At 36.4% G+C, this 22,703-nt stretch overlaps 1 protein-coding gene across 1 annotated transcript in view; it reads left to right on the plus strand.

The window, feature by feature from the left end:
- Positions 1-22,703, plus strand: part of LOC150101360 (ATP-binding cassette sub-family A member 17-like) — a 198,198-nt gene that overhangs the window by 127,647 nt on the left and 47,848 nt on the right. Inside the window, exons 10-11 of the mRNA XM_090400780.1 lie at positions 273-686; positions 1,599-2,163. Coding sequence (XP_090256906.1) covers positions 273-686; positions 1,599-2,163 — 979 coding nt within the window. The remainder of the gene's footprint in view (positions 1-272; positions 687-1,598; positions 2,164-22,703) is intronic.

Consider the following 22,703-nt stretch of genomic DNA (forward strand, 5'->3'; position numbering starts at 1 on the left):
TTAGACATGAAATGTTATTTAGCATCAGAAAAGTAAAGATTATCTTAACATCAAAACCTTCAGCATTGCATCAGCCTCCTTCCCCCCCCCCCCCCCCATCTTCCCTCCAGAACTGGAAGTATGTGTGTGTGGGGGGAAATCCAATATCACATAAATCACTGTAGTTTCAAGAGCAAACTTTGTTCTGTTGGCATATATTTAGCCTTTATTCTATGTGTAATTTTTTTATGATTATTATGTAATGCATTAATTTTTTTTTTTTATTTCCACAGGAACCATATCCAAGCCAGCCAAGCTTTCAGGATTAGCAAAATTGAAGCAGCATATGAAAGCACTTATTATGAAGAGAATTCTTTTTATGCTACGATATCCAGTATGCATGTTGTTTCACATAATTATACCATGTCTCTTACTCACCTGTGTATTATGGCTATATCTTCCTGCTTCTACAATCCTTTCAAATTCAAAACAGCTACATCTAGATGTGAAATCTTTAATATCACCTGGAACTGGATTTTATCATTATGAAGGAGGTAAAAAAGCAGAGGATCTGGTAATGAATTACTACACAAAGATGTTTAATGCAACTGAAGTCAGTATTAAAAATATTACTGACCCATATTCTTATATCCTAGCAGTTAGTGAAAAGGATATTGTAGCTAATCAAAATGAATATTTTTTAGGAGGTAGTGTTAAACAAGTTGAAAATAAGTTCATATTAAAAGCATGGTATAATAGAGAATCATATCATTTAGCTGGAATATCTCTGAATATCATGAATAATGTTCTTCTGAAATATGCAAGACAGAATTCTTGGTCTAATATACAAGTTATCAACTACCCTCTTTATTCTGTAACACTATCAAGCTGGAATTCTGATCTCTTGTCTTGCAATATATTTATATTTCTTTTTTCTTTTTCTATGTCAGTTCATTCTTCTTCTTTTATACTGCTATGTATTCATGAAAGGGAATCTGGGATTAAATTCTTGCAATTATTGTCTGGAGTTCACAAACTAACATTTTGGTTAGTGAGTTGCTTTGGTAATTTTTTAATCCATCTATTCTGTTGTGGATTTTTTCTTATTTGCTTCATAGCACTGGATTTGAACCACATTTATACAGATCATCCTGAAAACATAGCTTTTCTTTTTTTACTATTAGTGTTGTATGGGTGGAGCTCTATTCCTTTTACTCTTTTGCTTTCTTTTTTATTCAAATCACAATATAAGGGATTTGTATGTATAATCACCTTCATTTCCCTAATAGGAATTCTTCTTTGCCTTATACTTACTTTTCAAGAAAACCTGAATGATATATGGTACTTTCACCTCTTACCAATGTTTGCTATAAGTTGGGGTGTGGCTTCTTTACATATGAATGCCCTAAGCAAAAGCCAGTGTAGTGCTCTTTCTAAGAAATTGTTACAGACTATTTGTCCTGATATTAGTGTTGATAACATTTTAATGCAATGCTGTCTCAGTTATTGTGATAGTAACTGTCCTGGCAAAAACATGCTCTTATGGGGTTTCAGCAGACAAGAAGTATTTTGTATGTTTCTAGATGGCATAATATTCTTTATAATTATTTTAATTATAGAATACTTTCCAAAAGTAAATTATAAATTAAACAAGTACTTTCCATTATGTAGATCTAAAGTCATCCCAAATACAATATTACCATTGCACGAGGATTCAGATGTTTCCAGTGAGTATCAACAAACAGAAGAATTATATGGTAATGATAAAAGTGTTAAGGAACTATTTGTGTTACACTTAACAAAATATATTAAATCAGCATGTGTCGTTAATGATTTAACATTCACAGTACATAATGAAGAATGCTTTGGGATAATCGGAATTAGTGGAGCAGGGAAAACGGTTCTTCTTAGTATGCTTAGTTCTGAACTTGTACCTACAAAAGGAGATGCTGTGAACAGTATTTACAGCCTTCAAGAAAATGAGACAGAATATCTGTCTAATATTGGATACTGTCCACAAAATGATATTTTGATAGAGAAGTTTACAGGCAAAGAAATGATTCATTTCGTTTCACGACTTCGAGGAATTTCTGAAGATAGTTTAGTTGGTTCTGCAAACAACTTAGTTTGTTTATTTGATTTAGAAGATCATATCAATACCAATAAACTCATCAGGGAATATAGGTATGTTGAATATTATATAAATCATGAATCATACTATATTTTTAGTTTCAGAGAAAATTAAAATACTGTTGATATGTATTGATACAAAATACATCGCTGTATTGAAATTTATTATATTTATTTTAGTCTCATTATTTCCAGGTATGCTTTTACCTTTAATATACTTCTGAAAAACCAAATTTCTATCTGTTGCATATTTTTTTATTAAATATGTATACTATGATACTTCAGTTAAGAAAAACAAAAAAAAATATTCATGTTAATAAAAATAGCTCTGAATTAAAGCCTAATCTTGCATCCACTGTATGCACACTTGTTTTTTGCATATGTTTCTTTAATAATTAAAAGAAACACACGTATTAACCACAGTGAAAATTATTTAATTGTAAATATTTCATCCTAAGTATCTTAGGACATCATCAGTACAGTAGTTTAAAACAATAATAGGAATAACATACAGTTAGGGCGTATGATTACAATCATGCGCCGTAACTGTATGTTATTCCTATTATTGTTTTAAACTACTGTACTGATGATGTCCTAAGATACTTAGGATGAAATATTTACAATTAAATAATTTTCACTGTGGTTAATACGTGTGTTTCTTTTAATTATGATCGCACCACAGGTTTCATTTATTTAAAAAAAAAAAAAAAAAAAAAAAAAAAAAAATGTTTCTTTATATATCAAAGTTGAGGAGCATGTTTTGTATTCCTTTACAGTCATTATGCACATCAGACATTTTAAAGCCCATATACACTCCCTTAATCAAAAATTGGAATGGAGAGAAAATATGGCACTTGTATTTTAGGATAAGTGGATCTACATTTTGATCTGGCCAAAGAAGTTCTTGGGAATTTTAATTAGAATCATATTCCTCCATGTGTAGAGGCTTAAGTGATGTGAGGACATCATATTGGAGGCTTAATGGATTATATACAGCACTCAGAAAGGATTAAAACAGAATTTAATACTTCCTATATATTTTGTCTCGGTAAATGAGACATCTTCAGGGAGTACAAATGATAAATGCACGTAAACACAAGAAAGATATTTAATTAACCAAATATTTCGGGATTGAAACTGACCACAGCATCTTTTGGTCCAGGACTTGCCTCTTACATAGATCCCGTTATAGGTTCGAACGTATGTTCAAGGAAAGTGTGGAGGCCTTACTCCATCGTCCCAACCTGAATCGTAATGACTGTATATCTATATCAAAAATCTGGGAAAGTCTAATCAAGATTTTTCATTTTTTTTTTTTTTTTTCTCCAATCATGTCTCTACTTCAAAATGTTCCGTTTTATACTTAATACTTAGTGATATAACATCACGTGGCGTGTTCTATTTTTAACGATCTGTTGTTAGCATTCTAGCTTGTGTTTTTTAAAACTGTTCTTGTAATACCACCGAAGATGGTCTGCTATTTCCAGACCAAAATATTTGGTTAATTAAATATCTTTCTTGTGTTTACGTGCATTTATCATTCAGTCTTATGTCACAAGTATCCTTAAAACAGCAAATTCAGGGAGTACAAAAAAAACTAATGTAACATAAAAACAAATAACACACAATACTAAGCCCAACTATGTGGGTGACACTAAAGTTCTATCTAGGTGGAGTGCCCTCTAAGTGCGGTTGTAGGTGGCCTGGAATGTAACGTGGGACCTCTGGTGATAAGTGTTTCCAAAATCTTAGGAAGCTTAATGCAACCATATTTGTTGAGATTCGGTTGATTTCTGAGAGCTGCTTGCTGCTGATTCTAAGAATAGTCTCTCTTTTTTGAATTTGCTGTGGTGGAACATGGTGTTTTTTTTCCATTAGATCCTGTAGGTTGTATTCAAGACATGGTCAGCCATGCCTGGCTGACCATAGTCATGTTTGTGGATGTATGACTTATGTTCCTCCAGGCAGATAGTGACTGATCTGCCTGTCTGTCTAAAGTACGCCAGTTTACAGGAACAGGGTACTTTATAGACTCCAAGCACTGAGAGAGGAGGGGGCTGATCTTTTGTAGAGCGGATAAAGGTAGCAAGTTTGCGGTGGGGCTTAAATGCTGTGTGTAGGTTGTACTTTTTTAAAATCTTGGTTATTTTTTACATATACACAACATTTTCTTCTCCAATGACTACAGCGATCACAGTATTAAAAAAAAATCAGGTCCTTTCCCTTTCCTCGGTCTTCTCTTCAGAAAGAGTTTAGAAATGCCATCACCATACCCTACATCCATGGCACACCTGAAAAAATAGCCAATCTTTTAAAAAAGTACAACTTATACAGCATTTAAGCCCCCACTGCAAACTTGCTACCCTTATCCGCTCTACAAAAGATCAGCTCCCTCCTCTCTCAGTGTCTGGAGTCTATAAAGTACCCTGTTCCTGTAAACTGGCATACTTTTGACAGACAGGCAGATCAGCCACTATCCACCTGGAGGAACATAAGTCATACATATGCAAACATGACTATGGTCAGTCAGGCCTGGCTGACCATGTCTTGGATACAACCCACAGGATCTCATGGAGAAAAAAAACACCATGCTCCATCACAGCAAATTGAAAAAAGAGACTATTCTTAGAATCAGCAGCAGCTGTCAGAAATCAACCGAATCTCAACAAATATGGTTTCATTAAGCTTCCTAAGATTTGGGAAACGCTTATCACCAGAGGTTCCACTTTACATTCCAGGCCACCTACAACTGCCCTTAGAGGGCACTCCACGTGGTTGGGCTTAGTATCGTGTGTTATTTGTTTTTAGGTTACATTAGTTTTTTTGTACTCCCTGAAGTTGTCTCATTTACTGAGACGAAATATATAGGAAGTATTAAATTCTGTTTTAATCCTTTCTGAGTGCTGTATACGATCCATTAAGCCTCCAATATGAAATCATATTCCTCCTTCCATTCATGGATTGGAAACAGCAAGCTTGTAGTTTGAGGAATAACTATTTTAGACTGCATATGATGGAAGTAGTGTGAGGTTTTGCAGTATTACATTTGTGGGGACATCATCATAATATGAGCTGTGAATTCGATATCAACACTGCTACCATTTTATGAGAGTGATCATAGGATACTGACACAGGAAATGATGAATCAGTAAAAGACCAGTGTCAAGAGGAGATATATGTGGATCTATTAGGTAGGTGATTATGGAAAGTGCCATAGTTGACTAATATTAATACTGATGAATATGTAGATTTTTGACCAGTAAAATCAAATTATAAGAAGGAATACGTTGGGTTTATTTGGCCATATAATACAAATAAACGAACCTGACTAGTTTCGCTGCATATATTTGTGGCTTCTTAGGATGAACAAAAATTACAATAAAAGGCTAACATGAATCATACATAACACTACTAAAATACAGAAACATATAGAAACCATTACAATAAAAGTTAAAAACAAAAAACACATAGAGCCTGGAAGCTTGCATAGGTCAGCTATTGTTCAATGATATGTACAAATTGGCTGAAAATTTGAAGTCTCTATGTGAAAAGATCTAATGAGCGATTTCCACATATCACATAGAATCGGTCCTTGGTTTTTATTGAAGGAGCTCTTATCCCATTCAATGTTATGATGTGTTTTGGAGAAATGAAAAGCTGGGACTGAGCTGTCTTCACTGTTGTTAGTGACATTTCCAGTATGTTCTTTGTCTGATTTCCAAACTTATAGATGTCTGACCTAGCTAAGAAAGGCCACAAGAACATGGAATATTATAAACCCTAATAAGTGTTTATAATATTCCAAAGAGTTGTGGTCTTTAGATATAAATGTAATAAACCTCATAAATGCTCCAGACTTTCAGTGTATTCCTTCTTATAAATATTAATACTGTAATGATATGCCTAGCTGTTGATTACTTCATTGGATTTCAAACCAGCATTTTCAGAACATAAATTACAAGCGTAGTAAAACACACATACTACTTGATTAGATTGCTGAAAAAACAATTCAGATTATAACTGATTAATTCAGAGGACGGCAAGATAAATATGGTCTTAGAATGGCTGTTTCCGAGATATCATGCAAATTAAAGCCATCATACTTACTGAAGTGAAGGGAGTGATTCGTACCTGATGCTCATTCTATGGCAACTCTCCAGAAGACAACTGTGCAGAACAGCTGTCTTCTTCCATTTAATCTTGTGAGAATTGATATCGAGAGCATGGTCTGCCAGTTTTGACTTGCGATATATATGATTGCAAATGTTATAGTTATGTTTTCATGGCATATGTTGATAGATTTATCTGTCTGTCCAAGGCCAAGTTGCAATCACAAAGAACTTTATACATTTCAGGATGTGCAAGAAGTTGAGACTAATATTTCAAAGAAGGGATAAAGATTGCCAGCTAGATGTGTGGAAAGAGGCACGAAGATTGCATTTATGAAGAACTTTCTCCTCTCCCTCCCGCATGAAAGTATTTTTGTGTGGGAGGGAGAAGAGAGCATGTAGTATTTTATCTGTAATTGTTGTAGCCTCTGATAAAAAAAAAAAAAAAAGTATCTTGAAGATAAAGTTTTGTGGCAAGGGCTGCATCATTAGAATAAATAGCCCTGGCTCTCTGTGTGCAGAGGGAATGGTATGATGGATGATAGGATAGGATGGGATGGATGGTGGCATGGCTGCTTATGTAAGTACTTTCCCATGTGTAGGTTTCCTTATGAACAGCCATGCCACCATCCATCCCATCCTATCATCCATTATACCATTCCCTCTGCACACAGAGAGCCAGGGCTGTTTATTCTAATGATGCAGCCCATGCCACAAAATTTTATCTTCAAGATACTTTTTTTTTTTTTTTTAGACACACTCATTTGTCTAAGAAAGAAATACAGTTATTTGTTTTCTATCATCAAGTGCATATTTGGAACTGCACTAAAATGTATCTAGATTACAGACAATGAGACCAAATAGCAAACAGGTAATCTACATAGCAAACTCAGTTATCATGAAGACACTTTTTAGCCAATGGCTACAGCTCTTATAAAATGTGCAAAATATTCAATGACCTGACACAAGATCTCAACAAAACTATTCCCAACCCCATATCTAGGGTACATCTCGAATGATAGCTCAAGTTATTCATAAACATAATATTTATGCCAGTTTTTATTATTTCTTAGTAATCTCCATGGAGTCAGAGACTGATTGTGGTAGACCTATTTTAGCCATTGCTAATACAAAGCCTATATATCTTTCCTTGAACCCATTCACTGATGAATCACTCACAACCACTTTTGACAACATATTCCACCCATTCACCATCCAAGCAAAAAATCTAGTCTTTAATGCCCTTGCTTAACATTCATATAATTTCCAGGGATGACCACTTATTATTATTACATGACACTTACATCTACTGTCCACCACCACTAGTATAGAATCACAAACATGGCGGGATTTGAACCTGCTGCCTTTTGGCTAGAGAGCGGATACTCTAACCACTCGGCCAATGAAGCCTGCTTATTCTCTCCCTTCCCTTCCTGCCATGTACTGAGAAAAAGTCTGGTATCAACCCATAAAAAGTTCTTTAATAACTTATATGCTTCTATAATGTCCTCTAATTTGCCTATCAACTAGTTTTTGAAGCACACAGACCTTCAATCTATTCTCATTGAGAGCATTCCATGCACATGCCACAAACTTCGTCAGTTGTCTCTGGATCTTCTCCATCACATCTTCATCCCCCATGGAATCCAGGAGACCAAATCTACATGCAGTATCTCAGTTGTGACCTTATTATAGTCTTATAAATGGCAATAATGTCTTTATTATCAGTGTATATGTTCAACTGTTGTGTAACCTGATATAATATTTCAGTCACTTTGCAGTGCTCTCTAAACTTTAAATCCCTGTCCATAATAAACCCCAAATTCTTCACTGAATTCATTTGCAGCAGTTTATTTACACCAAATGTATATACAGCTTCTGATCCTTCATATCAAAATGCATAACCTTGTACTTGGCCATGCGAAACTGGTAGCCATTTACTTCTGCCCATACTTCAGGTCTATTTAAGTCATCAGCAGGATCCCTACATCATCTTCATTGACTATCACTCTTAGCTTTGCATCATCAGTAAACAACTGAATATTTGCCTATGTATTATTTCCTGTGTTATTTGCATACAAATCATAGTACTGAACTAAATGAAGTACTGAACCTAAGGTTGTCTACTAGTCACCTGTCATCTCCCAGACTCAGTTCTCCCATATAGTACTCTTTGATGTCTGTTCATGTGTGTGTTCAACTTCATATCCATTCTCATTTACTGAAATGTAGGTAGGTAACAGAAGTCCATGTGGAATCCTATTGCATGCCTTAGTTCAACAGTATCACCAAGTAGTCATTTCCTTTATCAGACTTATTGTCACATTGAGGCAGCGCCTGTGAATAAGTTTCGTTAAACTTTTGCTCCCGAATTGCAAGTATTTTTTGTGAAAAATAACCAGTAAACTGAAAACCAACAGATGGTACTGAGAAGCTAATTACTTCCACACAACTCTAAGTACCCATAGTCCTTCATATCAGTTATTTTTACAAATAAAAAAATAGCCATGTGAAAGTGCCTGTTATGCCTACCATGCAAAGTAAAGATGGTGGCAACAAAGGCCAACAACAAAGGTTTGCATTATGGTTTTGCAATATTATAAGCGCCTCAGTTACTGCTCACCTTTTCTTTATATTCCCTCAATAACTTTTTTTTCTACAGCTTCTGCTTAATGATGTTGTTCATCCATCTAATTCGTACCTGATTAATCCTACTGCTTTCTTCAAACATTCCTTGATCATCTGCTATGCACTGCTAATATTTCTTTGCTCTATTCTTATGTTATGGTGCTGCTATAAGTGGAAACCTGAGTTTGTTATAATTGCCTGCTTTATAAATCCACACATACCCCTTCTTAATAGTTAAAGTTCTGCATATTTGGCAGTCTCCCAGGTCAACGCCACATAATTGCTCTCCCTTAGCAGTCAGAGTGTATCTACATTGGTTTCTCTTAAGTTCTCTGAAGCTCTGGCCAGATCAGCAATCTCAAACCTTGTGTTCCCCTTCATTACATGTTGCTGCAGATAATTAGCTCTTGTATATATTCCATTATCTTCCCAATCTATATCCCCCCCCCCACAGTCGAAGTCAACTATAATAATTACTCAATATGCACTTAGTATACATTTTCAAATTAACACAACATCTACATTTTTTTTCATACCACCTGGTCTATATCAGCAACCGACTATATATTTCACCTGTTGGCCTATATCTCACAATAGATGCTGTTTGCATCCTTGTCTTCCTGATGTACTTCTACACTTTTCTTTTACTTAATTCTTCTGCATCAACAGCAATACTCCTTGTGTTCTGTTCTCTCCGTGCTCTCTGAAAAGACTATCTCCCCTTGCATTTTATCCCTATATAATCTTCTGTCTTCTAAGTCATACCAATTCCTATAACTTTTGAACAATCTATCCTCCTCTTATGTAATTACCATAAAAAAATTTGATCCTTATTCTCCCTCTTTCATTCTTCAGACTTTGCTTTCTCCTCCCTAGCATCATTTCCTTCTTTTGTTTCTGTGCCATACCAGTCAGTCAAGGTGTTTCTCCAACCATTCTGTTGCTCAGTAGAGAACTCCACATAAGTGTGCTATCCCTCTCATTATCATCTGATCATTCTCTTCATTTTCCAGAGTTTCATTCTTACTATCACTTGTACTGCATTAACAATAACCTCACCACCATTTGTATTTTCTTATGTTTCATTGATCTAATCACCACTATCGTGCTTTCTTTCCTTACATTCATTCTGAAAAATTTTGGACACATAGGTTCACAAGTCACCCTCCACAAATCTTTCGCTCTGTGACATGAATACATTTCTCACACACAGAAAAAAAGAGTCAAATATGCTGTTATTAGCAAATCTGTGAATTATATTTTCAGGTAACTAGAAAAGGTAGGTGAAGGCTGGAATCCTGTAGTAATCTAGCATGAGTTGCAAAGTTTGAGGATAAAGATACCTCGACCATTATATACATAATGTGTGATGAGAGGAAAGCTGGTGCATCATTTGCAGAAGTCAGAGGATGGATAAGGTGGGATAATACTGCACTTATTAAGTCTGTGTGCCAAATCTGATATTATTATTCTGGACCTCCATGGCATCAACAACAGTGTATATATATTTCTTAAACATGATTGTCTGCAAATTTACCATCCTCTCAGGCAATGCATTCCGTGTTTCAACCATCCTTCATGCAGAAAAAACATTCCCCTTTCACAATGTACAGGGAGAGAGAGAGAGAGAGAGCCCTTTGTCCTTGTTCCACTACATGAAAAAAATCTCTCCAGTGTCAATCATGTCAACCTTTATTTTCTCTCCACTGCTGGCATCTTTGGCTGGCTGATTGGTTAGCATATCTGACCTCCAACCAACAGCAATGCTGGTTCAAATATCATTGTGGGCATGGATCTTTGTGATTGTCTTTAGGTAGGAGATAAATTTCATCAACTGACTTATTGGAAATGAGAAGTGAATTGAAAAGTTCCACATTTGGTCTCTAGAGCAGGGCTTTTGGACTTGGTAAAAAAAAATCTGTAGTGATAATAGTGAAATATTTCATAAGTGCGAAGCTTATGAGCTTTGCACTTATGGAATTTTTGAATTATCACTTGTTTCGGAGTTATCGCCTCTTTATCACCATAATGCTACTACTAGAAAAGAGCTGCTAGCTTGCTATCATAAGCGTGCCATCAGACATGGCTCGTCGCACATCTTTGTGTTGTTCTGTTGTGCTCTGTTATTGCATGAATATTAAAACTGGTTTTTAACTTTTATTCTATTATTTTTGTTGAGATTAAACTTAATGTAATGGCAGATAAAAGTGAAAAGAAAAGTTGTAAGACTATTACATTAGATTCAAAGATTAAAAAATTTAGCTTGGTAATGAAAGTGTATCGCAATCTGAGATAGGCAAAAGACTAGGCTTCCCTTGCACTATTGTTAACACTGTGATTAAAAGCAAACAAAAAATTCTTGATAAAGCTAAAACTGCTACCCTAGCAAACACTAATTTAATTTGAAAAAGGAATGACCTTATTGCTGATATGGAGAAATTCTTAACAGTCTGGATAGATGATCAAATTACTCACAATGTTCCCTTAAACTAGACCATTATTTAAAATAAAATCCAAATGACACAAAGGCTAAGAAAGGTGAAGTGAAAGATGCTGAATCTGGAGCAGCTATATATGTTTTGATATGTTCAGGAAGAAGTCAAACTTATATAATATTAAAGTGCAAGGAGAGGTAGCTGCTGAAGATACTGTCACTGCAGAAAAATTCCCTCAAAGATTAGCAAAAATCATTGATGGTGGCTATATACAAACAATCCAATTTTTAATGTAGGTGAAATGGGACTGTACTGAAAGAAGATCCCATCAAGAACATTCACTGTAAGGGAGGAGAAACTGTGCCAGGCTTCAAAGCCAGCTAAGGACAGGCTAACCCTTCTGTTAGGTGCCAATGTTCTGGTATCTTAAAGCAAAAGTCTATTAGTTTACCATTTGGAAAACCCCAGAGCTATGAAAAACAATGTTGCAACTAGACTTCCAGTGCACTGGAGGTCTAATGTGAAAGCATGCATTACTGCAGCACTTTTCAAAGAATATTTTGTCAGTGGCTTTGTCCCAGAGATGAAAAGCTATTGTAAGAAGAACATCTGTTTCAAAATCATCATTCAAAATAGATGAAGCATTATCTACTAACAGACTGTCATCTGTTAGTAGATAATGCTGTGGCCAGTCTTTAACATCAGATGATTGGTACTCTAACTTTCGAGTAATATACCTACCATCCAGTACCACCTCACTGCTGCAGCCCATGGATCAGCGTTATTGCTGCCTTCAAGCTGTACTAAAGAATCGTCAGCAAGGGTATTACAGTAATAGACATCGGAGAATGCACTGGGCAAAAAGTCATCAGGATATTCTGGAAGGGCTTTACAAATTTTGATGCCATCAAGGCTATATGAGCTGCATGGAGTGATGTTAAGATCTCTACATTGAAAGGGACCTGGAAAAAATACTCACAGTTGCTAGGTGATTTTGAAAGCTTAGAAATTCCTGTACCTGAAGTAACCAACAATATTGTAGAGATGGCAAGGCAGTTAGAGCTAGAAGGGGATTCACAAGATGCAGCTGAACTTATGGAGTTCTATTCTTGGCCTCTCAGCAATGAAGATCTGATGCACCTGGAGTATTCACTATTGAGCCTAAAAGCCTAACTTCCAAAATTCTCTCTGAAGCTCTCCGTCATTTCAAAGCTGGCATAGCTCTTTTGGAAAAGCATGATCTGGATTTTGAAAGAAGTTAGAAAGTAAATGCTAGTATTGTAAAGGTTTATGTCTGTTACATGGAAATCTGTAGAGAAAAGAAAGAACAATCCAACCCAGGTATTTCCAGCAGAAGACTAGTACCATCAACATCTACTGAAAATCTATCTCTACCATCAACATCAGTCCAATTTCATCAAATGTAGACGATACATACAGATGTGACACAGTGCCATGTCTGCCTCTAATAAACAGGTTTTCACACTATTAAGTTTTTTTTTTATTTCAGTCATAACCACACTGTCTTCAAGCAGTCTGACACAGTGCTCCAATACAGACATTTTCAAGTTGAGCATGCCTATGGAACCAAAGGCGACTCCACGATATGACTGTTAACATAATATAAAAAAAAAAAAAAAATCCTTACTCCTTCCATGGTATGAAGAAATACTATATTTTTAATGTGGGAGCCACATTAAAAAAAAAAATATATATCATCATCATCATCAAATTCCTGCCATGTACCCTCAAGGGGTGTACAGGATATGATAGTACTACATGAAAAAGAATTACATCATTATTAATTTCCTATCTACAATTTTCCTCCAAATCAGTCTGTTACTTGTCAAGACTCCAACATTATCAGATCTTATATTTCTATCGTCTAAAGCACTTTGTACTGTATCAATCCACCTATATCTCGGTCTTCCTCTGGATCGTTTTGCTGCCAACCTGGCAGAGAACACTTGTTTTGCTAATCTTTCCTCGCCCATTCTGTTTAAGTGACCATGCCACCTGAGATTAGCTCTGCTAACGCATTCCTGGATGCTGACAATGTCAAGTTCTTTCCTAATATCCTCGTTTTTAATATGATATTGCCATTGATGCCATCTGTTCACGCTTGTAATCTTTCTCAGGACTCTCATATCTGTGGTCTCTAGTCTTTGGTCAAATGTTTTACTTCTGACCCAGCTCTCAGATCCATAAGTTAAAACTGGTTTGAACACTGTCTTGTATACAGCTAATTTAGTGTTCCGACTAATTTCTTTCTTATTCCATATGAATTTATTCAATTGACTTCCCACCATACCAGCTTTGCTGATTCTGTTGTCTATTTCTATATTTAATTTCCCATCTTCACTAAAAATCGTGCCTAAGTAGCTGAAATGTTTTACTTGTTCCACAGGTTCTCCATTCACAACCCAGTTGACATTTTCAACGATTCTGCCTATTTTCATTGTCTTTGTCTTTCTATTGCTAACCCTCATACCATATCTATTACAACAGTTATTCAATTTAGTCAAGGAACCTTGCAAACCAGTAGTGGATTTATTGATAAGTATAACATCGTCTGCATAAAGCAAAGAGCTGACATTAACATCTCCAATTTTGATATCATGCTTAATACCACTTTCCTTCATAATGTGATCCATATAGATAATGAATAACAGAGGGGATAATGTACATCCTTGTCTCACACCAGATTTAACATTAAACCATCTTCCTGTACTTCCTTCAATTCTAACTGCTGACTTACAACTCAAATAAAGACTAAGTATTGCTTGATATAATGCCCCATTGACACCATATAACTGCAGCGTATTGAATAGCTTCTCTCTTGGCACCTTGTCATATGCCTTTTCCAGATCAACAAAACTTAAATACAGAACTTTGTTATATTCCCATGCTTTCTTGACTATTTGTCGTAAAGTGAAGATCTGATCCTGACCACCTCTATTTGGCCTGAATCCAGCTTGTTCTTCACCAAGCTTTTCTTCCACAATTCTTCTCAACCGTTTCTCAAGTACACTTGCATAGATCTTGCCAGGAACACTCAGTAGGGATATACCTCTGTAATTCTCACATGCAGTTTTATTTCCCTTTTTATATATGGGTACTATGAGAGCTCTACTCCAATCATCGGGAATTCGACCCTCTGTCCAGGCTTTCTGAATTATGCAGTGCAGCCACTGTAAGACTCTTATACCACCCTACTTCAGCATTTCTGGTCGAATATCATCTACTCCTGCTGCCTTTCCACATTTCAAGCCTTTGATGGCTTTTTCTACTTCAAGTATGGATATGTATTCCTGACTGCATGCCTGGTCAGTGTTTTTTACCACTGTGCTGTCATCACTGCTTGTTTCATTTAGCAGTTTTTCAAAGTAATTACTCCATACTTCGAGGATATCTTTTTCTCCCGTTTTCATGTCACCTTTATCATCTCTAATTCCTTTTACAGCACTCTTTCCTCCATTCTTAAGCTTCTTCAACAACCTCCAGAATATTTTGCCACCTTCTTGATATTTATTTTCTATATTCTTGCCAAAGTCCTCCCATGACTTTTGTTTAGCTAGTTTTACACAGTGTTTATCATTCTTGCATTTGTCTCTATATTCTCTAAGAGCACAAGCTGACTTATTTGACAGGAACTTTTGGTATGCTTTCTTCTTTTCCTTCACTGCCTCTTTAACTTCCTGTGTCCACCAGGGAGTTCTGATTTTTTTATCCTTACAGACAACCTCACCACATGCCTCTCTGGCAGAATCAATCAATGTTTTCTTCAGAGATTGCCACTGAATCTCCAAGGTTTGATTCCTGTTCTCAAACTCTTTCATTTTTTCTTCAATAATCTTTGTGTATTTTAGTCTACAGTTCACATCTGAGAGCTGCTCAACTTTTATTCACTTTAAAACTTTCTTACATGTTATTCTTTTCAATATGAAATTCAATTTTATCCTGCTCAAGGCTAAATAGCGATCACTTCCAATTTCAAATCCTCTGTACACTCTGGTCCTGCACCAGGGAGTAAACATCACTATCAACAATAACATAGTCAATGAGACTTTTCTTATTCCTAGCCTCTTCTCTCCATGTGAATTTGTGCACATTTTTATGTTGGAACATGGTGTTAGTAATAACCAGTCCATGTCCTGAGCAGAAATCCAACAGATATTTGCCATTATTATTCGCTTTGCTCATTTCTCCAAATTTCCCCAAAATATTTTTGTATGTCTGACAATCATTTCCTACTCTGCTATTTAGATCCCCAACAAGGACCAATTTTTCATTGTGTCAGTTGCTTTTTCTAAAGCCTCAAAAAATTCCTCCACTTCTACCTTAGTAGAACCTTCTGTGGGACCATAGGCACAAATAAGTCTCATTGTCCAGTTCCCCATTCTCATATTTGCCCACATTACTCTACTTAAGACTGCCTGCCATTCAAGAAGATTAGCCTCTTATTTTGTGTTGAATACTATGGCTACTCCTTCTTTTCCTTGACTGTCATTGCCTGAATATAACATTTTGTATTTATTGCTCAGAAAGATCTCACCAGTTTTGGTCTTTTTTGTTTCAGTCACCCCTATTTTGTCGATCTGGTACTTATCTAATTCCTCAGCTAGCTCCATTCAGGCTTCTTACGTTGATAGTACCGATCTTTAACTCTGGTGATGTTGAGTTGGGGTTTATTTTCAGATTTGTTCCAGTAGCTGACTTTTTGCTGTTCGCCCTGGTTCCCTGACAAAAACAACGGGGGCCTTGTTTAACCGGGCGACGCCCCAGCCGGCATGAAATTTTGTCATGTTTTACCATCATTCTATATTTTGGTTTAACCAATAAGAATACAATTTGGTCGGCTAAATCCCAAATTGCCAGCCCATCCTCGTTTGTTCAGTATCCAAGTAGATACCCAACAGGGTGCACCACGAGAAGGTGAGGATTGGACATTAGGTCAGAAGCCCTGGTCGGTTCTCCGCATTCCTTTAAAGGCTATGTGGAAGTCTACTCTCAGTTATACAGCTTTGACCCTTAAGCACCCCAAATATATATATATATATATATGAAAGAATGATCATTAACTCGGTTAACATACATATTTTTATGAAGAATTGAATGACTAGAACCGAGATTTAAGTAAAAAGGTTTTAATATAAAAACACGATTAGTTTTGGCTTGTAACAGCCTTCATCAGGTGACATTGTAAAAGAAAGAAAAAAGAAAAAACACTAAACACTGAAGCTTAAAAGACTATGAACAACATAGAGAGTCTCTATACATAATTAGCATGAAAACGTTGTAGCTGTATTTAAAACTGTTCTTTCGTTTGTTGCATTGTTGGGAGAGTGCGTGCGTGCAGCATCATATGAAAGCCAGTGATTACAGTTGAATGACTATCTGGGAGGTTGTAGCTCAAGTTATTATTTAGATGAACAGGATTGAAGATGATTTCTCTAGATTCCACGATTTTTCTCTCTAGTTCATCATTGCAATGGAAGATGTTAGTAGATTCCCAGCAGACTTTGTGACTTTGGTTTTCATTATTAGGATTGAAAATATTTGAAACTTCTTTCGAAGTTAATGGATATTCCAAGAGAATCATTGAAAAATTCCTTCTTAATCCTCCTAGACATCACTCAGAAGAAACAAATAGATTCAAAGGCAATATATCTATTCTTTACATAAGTACAGTTTCACATAAATTAGCAAAAGTTCTAAGAAAATACAATATCAAAACCTTGTTCACTCCACTTCCAAAGATACGTTTCTTAATAAGCCACCCAAAACCTTGTCATCATCAACTCAAATACCCTGGTGTATATAAAATATTGTGTGATTGTGATATTCCTTATTTTGGGCAGACAGACAAATCTGTCGAATTGCATATGGAAGAACACATAAGAGACATTACTTACAAAAGACAGCGAGCCAGTGCATTATCAAGTCATATCCTTTTCTCGGCTAATCCTAATGATGAAAACCAAAGTCGCAAAGTCGCTGGGAAAAATCTACTAACATCTTCCGTTGCAATGATGAACTAGAGAGAAAAATCGTGGAATCTAGAAAAATCATCTTCAATCCTGTTCATCTAAATAATAACTTGAGCTACAACCTCCCAGATAGTCATTCAGCTGTAATCATGTACTGGCATTCACGTGATGCTGCAAGCACGCACTCTCCCAACAATGCAACAAACGAAAGAACAGCTTTAAATACAACTACAACATTTTCATGCTAATTATGTATAGAGACTCTCTATGTTGTTCATAGTCTTTTAACCTTCAGTGTTTAGTGTTTTTTCTTTCTTTTATAATGTCACCTGATGAAGGCTGTTACAAGCTGAAACTAGTCATGTTTATATATATATATATATATATATTAAAATGCCTTAGTCATTAAGAATAATCATTTAACATTCTCCAAATTTCTTTTCCATGACATTAATCCAGAGGTGTGTGACATCAACATTTGTTGGTCTGCTTGGCTGAGTTTTTAGCAAATCTGTTCACCAACCAACAAGTCATGGGTTTGAGCCTGAATGTTTGCGATTGTCTTTAGGTGGTAGAAGAAAAAAAAAAAAAAAAATATATATATATATATTTAATGTGGCTCCCACCCATGAAATGTAATTGTAAACCTATAGCGTTGAAACCATTTCCCTGCTCTAAAAGTTTGGTCTCTAGAGAAAGATTTCTGGACCAGGTGAAAAAATTAATAAAAATACAAAAAAAAATATAAAATCAATAAAAATAGGAAAAAAAAAATCCTAGCCCACCCACAGTACAAATGTACTGTAGGTTTATGAAAAACCTTTTGGGTGGGAACTATATAGGAAAAACATCAAGATTATCATCAGACCTTCATGGGAGGTCCCTCCATCACACTCACACAACTGATCATACTGTGCCTTAAATGCACTCACATTTTCTGTGGTCATCACACTACTCAGGCAACACATTCTAATAATTCACCACTCCATGCAAAAAACCTGCTTCTCACCCTCTGTTCACACACTCCTTAAACAGCTTCCAGGTTTTAACTCTTGTTCTCTCCTCATCTTCTGCATTCTATGAAATTCCTCTTCCATGTTAATCTAATAAAAAAAAACCTTTACCAACTTATATCTCTATTATACTCCTCCCCTCTTCTTATCCATTCAACTCTGCAAATTGTATTTTTTAAAAATTCATTCATTCTAAACATTCCTGACAACAGAAAGCATGTCAATAACTTCTGGATCCTTTATAATATCTTTTCATCCTTTTGAAAACCAGATGAGCAAATCTCTGTACAGTATTCCATAATGAATAAAAGCCTTATACAGTGGAGCCATAATCTCCATGCTTCTGTAAGTCCTGGTCCTCTGTATCACGGCAAGAGGTTGGCCTGTCCTCACTTTTTTTTTTCAATTTGTCCTCTAAATTTTAGATCCCCCCATTTACTATCACCCCACAATCTCTTATTTACTCTACCCTGTCTGATCAAATGTACTCTTCATCCCATCTTTATTTTGCAAACTTTAAAACTATACACTTTTCAACATTGAACTGGCAACCCTACTCTCATGCTCATTCAAGTCCTTATAAAGCCACAACATCTGCTCTACTCTTCATAGATCTTCTCAACTTTGCATCATATGCAAACAGCTGAACATCTCCAGTCAAACCTTCTCCAATATTATTAATAATATTAATAAAGCCTGATGATTAAAACAGGATTTTTATTTTCTTCAGTAAGATTTAATGTGGAAAGTGTTTTTCACTTGGCTAGACTAAAAATTAAAGATGCCAAGAAATTATAATCTTGGTTATAACGAAGATGATAATAGAATAGGAAAGTGCAGAAAGAAGATGCAAAACAAGAGTCAACCTTGCAAGAGGCACAAAAAGTCACAGACCTTCCATAAAATTGGTGAAATATTATCAGGACTAGAAGAATTTGTTATCTATAATATATCTTTGTGAATTGGATCTTGGCATAACAGACTACAATAGCATTGCGACACAGGTGGGAGAATATCGACCTAGAAAGCTGAGTATTGTGATAGATGGTGAGGATAATGAGTGACATATAAATGAAAACATAAAAGGGGAGTGTGGAAAATTTGAATCATTCTGAAGATTTTGGAGACAGTCTTAGTTGAAAGGATGAATGGTGAGCAAGGCCTGGTAGCTTGCAGAGAGATAGATGCACTGAAAGAAGAGGTGGAATGTCTCTGGAATGAGTTGAGAAGTGTGAAAGATGAGATTAAGTGAATGGAAGCAATGAATACAAAACGTATCAGAGTAGGAGTGAGAGAGAGTTATGGAAATGATAAGAGGAGAGAATAGAAACAGTAGATGAGAGGGAATGAGAATACAAGGGAATGCTGGAACCAGGGATAGAGAAAGATGCCAGGTAAGTAGGGGAACAAAGAGAGAAAGTGTTAGAGGAGAGAGAGAGTGCAGGATGCAGGTGAGCATTCAAGGAACAAAGTGGTAAGAGGTGTGATGAATGGAGACTCGATGATCTGAGGTGTGTTTGCCTGGAGGAATGATAGAATGCAGTTAAGTGGGCTGAAAGGGTGGATGAGACGATAGTGAGCATGAATGACTTGAGAGGCAGTGTGAATCGGGTAGTGAGAGATCTGAGATTCATGCTTGAGGTTGGGCAGAAGAAAACTCAGAGAGGGAAGATACTGTGTGTTGCACAGGTATGATAATGACAAGCTGAGTAGAAGAGCATTAATTATGAATAGCATGATAGCAGAAATGCAAATGCAAAAGAGAGGCTTGGAGGGCACTTGAGGATAGAAAGGAACTGTGTGTGAGAGACCACTTGCATTTGAATGAGGAAGGGAGTAGGCATCTGGAGAGATTGCTGTTCTCTGAACGAGTCGGTGTGTCAATGCAGGGAAACTAAGAATTTTCAGGGTGGATGGTAGCAGGGGTTGCCTCTTGTGGGAATAGGTGTGTGAGAGAAGGGGGAATACATCAGGTAATGTTGAGACCAGTGGAGTCTGGAGGGGATAATGGCAGGTATACAAACAGTGACATTTTATTCTTTATACTAATTCCAGGAGTATATGGAATAAAGGAGATGAATTGATGGTGCTGATAGCATCAGCCTGTCGAAAGATTATTGGGATCTATGAGACATGGTTGATGGAAGACAATATAATAACAGGAATAGAAATAGCAGGGTACAGCATTTTTTGACAGGATAGGAAAGGAAAACATTATGGTGGAGAGCTGCTTATGATAAGTGATGACTTATGTCCTCTCAGAGAGTGGATGCTTTGTGGGGCAATGACACTAATGGATTTGAAAGCATCATATTGTGAGGTAGAAGTGGGCAAGACAGGATATTTAGTGGGGTGTTGCTACTAGCCAAGCAGCACAAAGGGTGAAGAGCAGGAGATGTTTAGGCATTTGAGCTTGGCAGGGGCAAGAAGATTGATTGTTATGGGAGATTTTAACTACTGCAGCATAAATTGGAAAGAGGAAACTGCATATAGTAGTAAGGGAATGGAATTTCTAGAATTCTTGAGGGACAAATGTCTTAGGGAACATTTAGTAGAAGGAATACGAGATTCAAGAGTTTTGGATATGATCATAGCATCAGAAGAGCTGATTGTAACTGAGATGGCATCTCTGCCCCCATTTGGAGAGAGTGACCATGTGGTTTTGACTTGGAAGATGAGCAGACATGCAGGAATTTAAAATTTCAGAGAAGGAAATGTATTTGGTGGGATTATAATAGCCTAAAATATCAACTTTGGGCAGTTCCATGGAGGGAGGAATTGAAAGGGCAAGATATCATTAGTGCTTGGAAAATTGTGAAGAATATTTGTTAGCAGCAATAGTAAGCTATATACAATAACTTCAGGTAAAAAAAAAAAGTAATGGAAGAGATATAAGAAGATGGGTGGAGAGCAGATGTATGAAGAATATAACTCATGCCAGGAGTGTCTAGTATGGTAAGGAAGACAAAACGGGAATATGAAAAGAGATTGACCCTAAGATCAAAGAAAATCCTCGGAAATTTTGAGCTATGAGGCCAGTAGGAGGAGAAATGATTGTGGTATAAAAATGAGACTAGAGTGTGACTGATGCAGAGGACATAGTGCAGTTGAAAAATTTATTGGAATATTTCATCCTAGAGAAGTAGGTTTTAATACTAGAGGGATAGGGCAGGTTCAAAGTTTAGAGGTGCAAGAGGAGAGTGTGTTTCAAATACTGAGTACTCTGGATGTTAATAAAGTAGTGGGACTGGATGGAATTTTGCCATGGGTTTGGAGAGAATGTGCTAAAGACTTGACAACTCTCTTGACCTGGCTTTTTAATGACATAGAAAAGGTACCCAAGGAGTGGAAGGAAGGTAAGATAATGCCATTGCATAAGGGTGGTAGCAGACTGAAAGTTTCAAATTATAGACAAGTTTGTGTTTCATCAGTAATTAAGATCCTTGGAGAAATGAGGGACCAATACAGCGTTGGGCAGATGAGGATAATGTTATCTGTGTGATTCAACATGGATTTGTTAAGGGGGCACTCTTGATTTAGTAATATTCTAGCCTTTTATAATAAAGTTATAAGAGCAGTAAATAAGGGAAAGTCATATACTGCCATTTTCTTGGATTTAGCAAAGGCATTTGACATGGTGACACATAATAAGCTGATATTAAGTTGCAGCACATGAGTTTAGATGTCAGGTTAATCAATTGGATTCAGGATTGGTAATCTGATGGGTATCAAAAATTTGTTTATGGTGGGGCAATGTCAAAGAGGCAGAAGGTTACAAGTGGGCCCACAGGACTCAGCACTAGGACCTTGTATTGTTTAATCTTTATATCAATAACATTGTCAGTGGATTGCAGGGGACTATTCAGTTGTTTGCAGGTGATGTGAAGTTAAGGATTATTAGTAATAGTACAGATGTGGCAGCCCTACAGGGGGATTTGAATAAATTTGACAGATGGGCAAATGAATAGGAGTGTCAGTTTAATGTAACAAAATGCGAAGTCTTGAAGTTTGGGATATGTTGATGGATGGCTGCATACTCTTTTGGAGGTGATGATCGATAAAAATCTAAAATTCAGGGAACATATTGCAAAGGTGGTGAAGGGTAACTCAAAGGATTGTTGCAATACTGAGAAGGATGTTGACCTGCAGAGATAGACTTGTCTTTCCGTTGTATAAAGCCCTGATTAGACCACACTTGCACTATTATTCTCAGATTTGGTCTCCAGGATTCGAGGGGGATAAATTATTATTATTACATGACACCTCCAGGGAGTCCAAAGCTCATTGAGGGAGGGCATCTACTACAGTTGTTTGAACTCTACAACTCACTGTCTCCACCACTTAATCCACCAACGCTAATGACTCGGCCAGCCTGGCTGGCCTAGTGGTTATTGTATTCGCTCTCCAGTCAAAAGGCTG

This window comes from Typopeltis vanoorti, chromosome 11 (genome assembly GCF_054136105.1).
Source record: "Typopeltis vanoorti isolate ZY-2024b chromosome 11, IOZ_Tvanoo_1.0, whole genome shotgun sequence".
Lineage (NCBI taxonomy): Eukaryota > Metazoa > Arthropoda > Arachnida > Uropygi > Thelyphonidae > Typopeltis > Typopeltis vanoorti.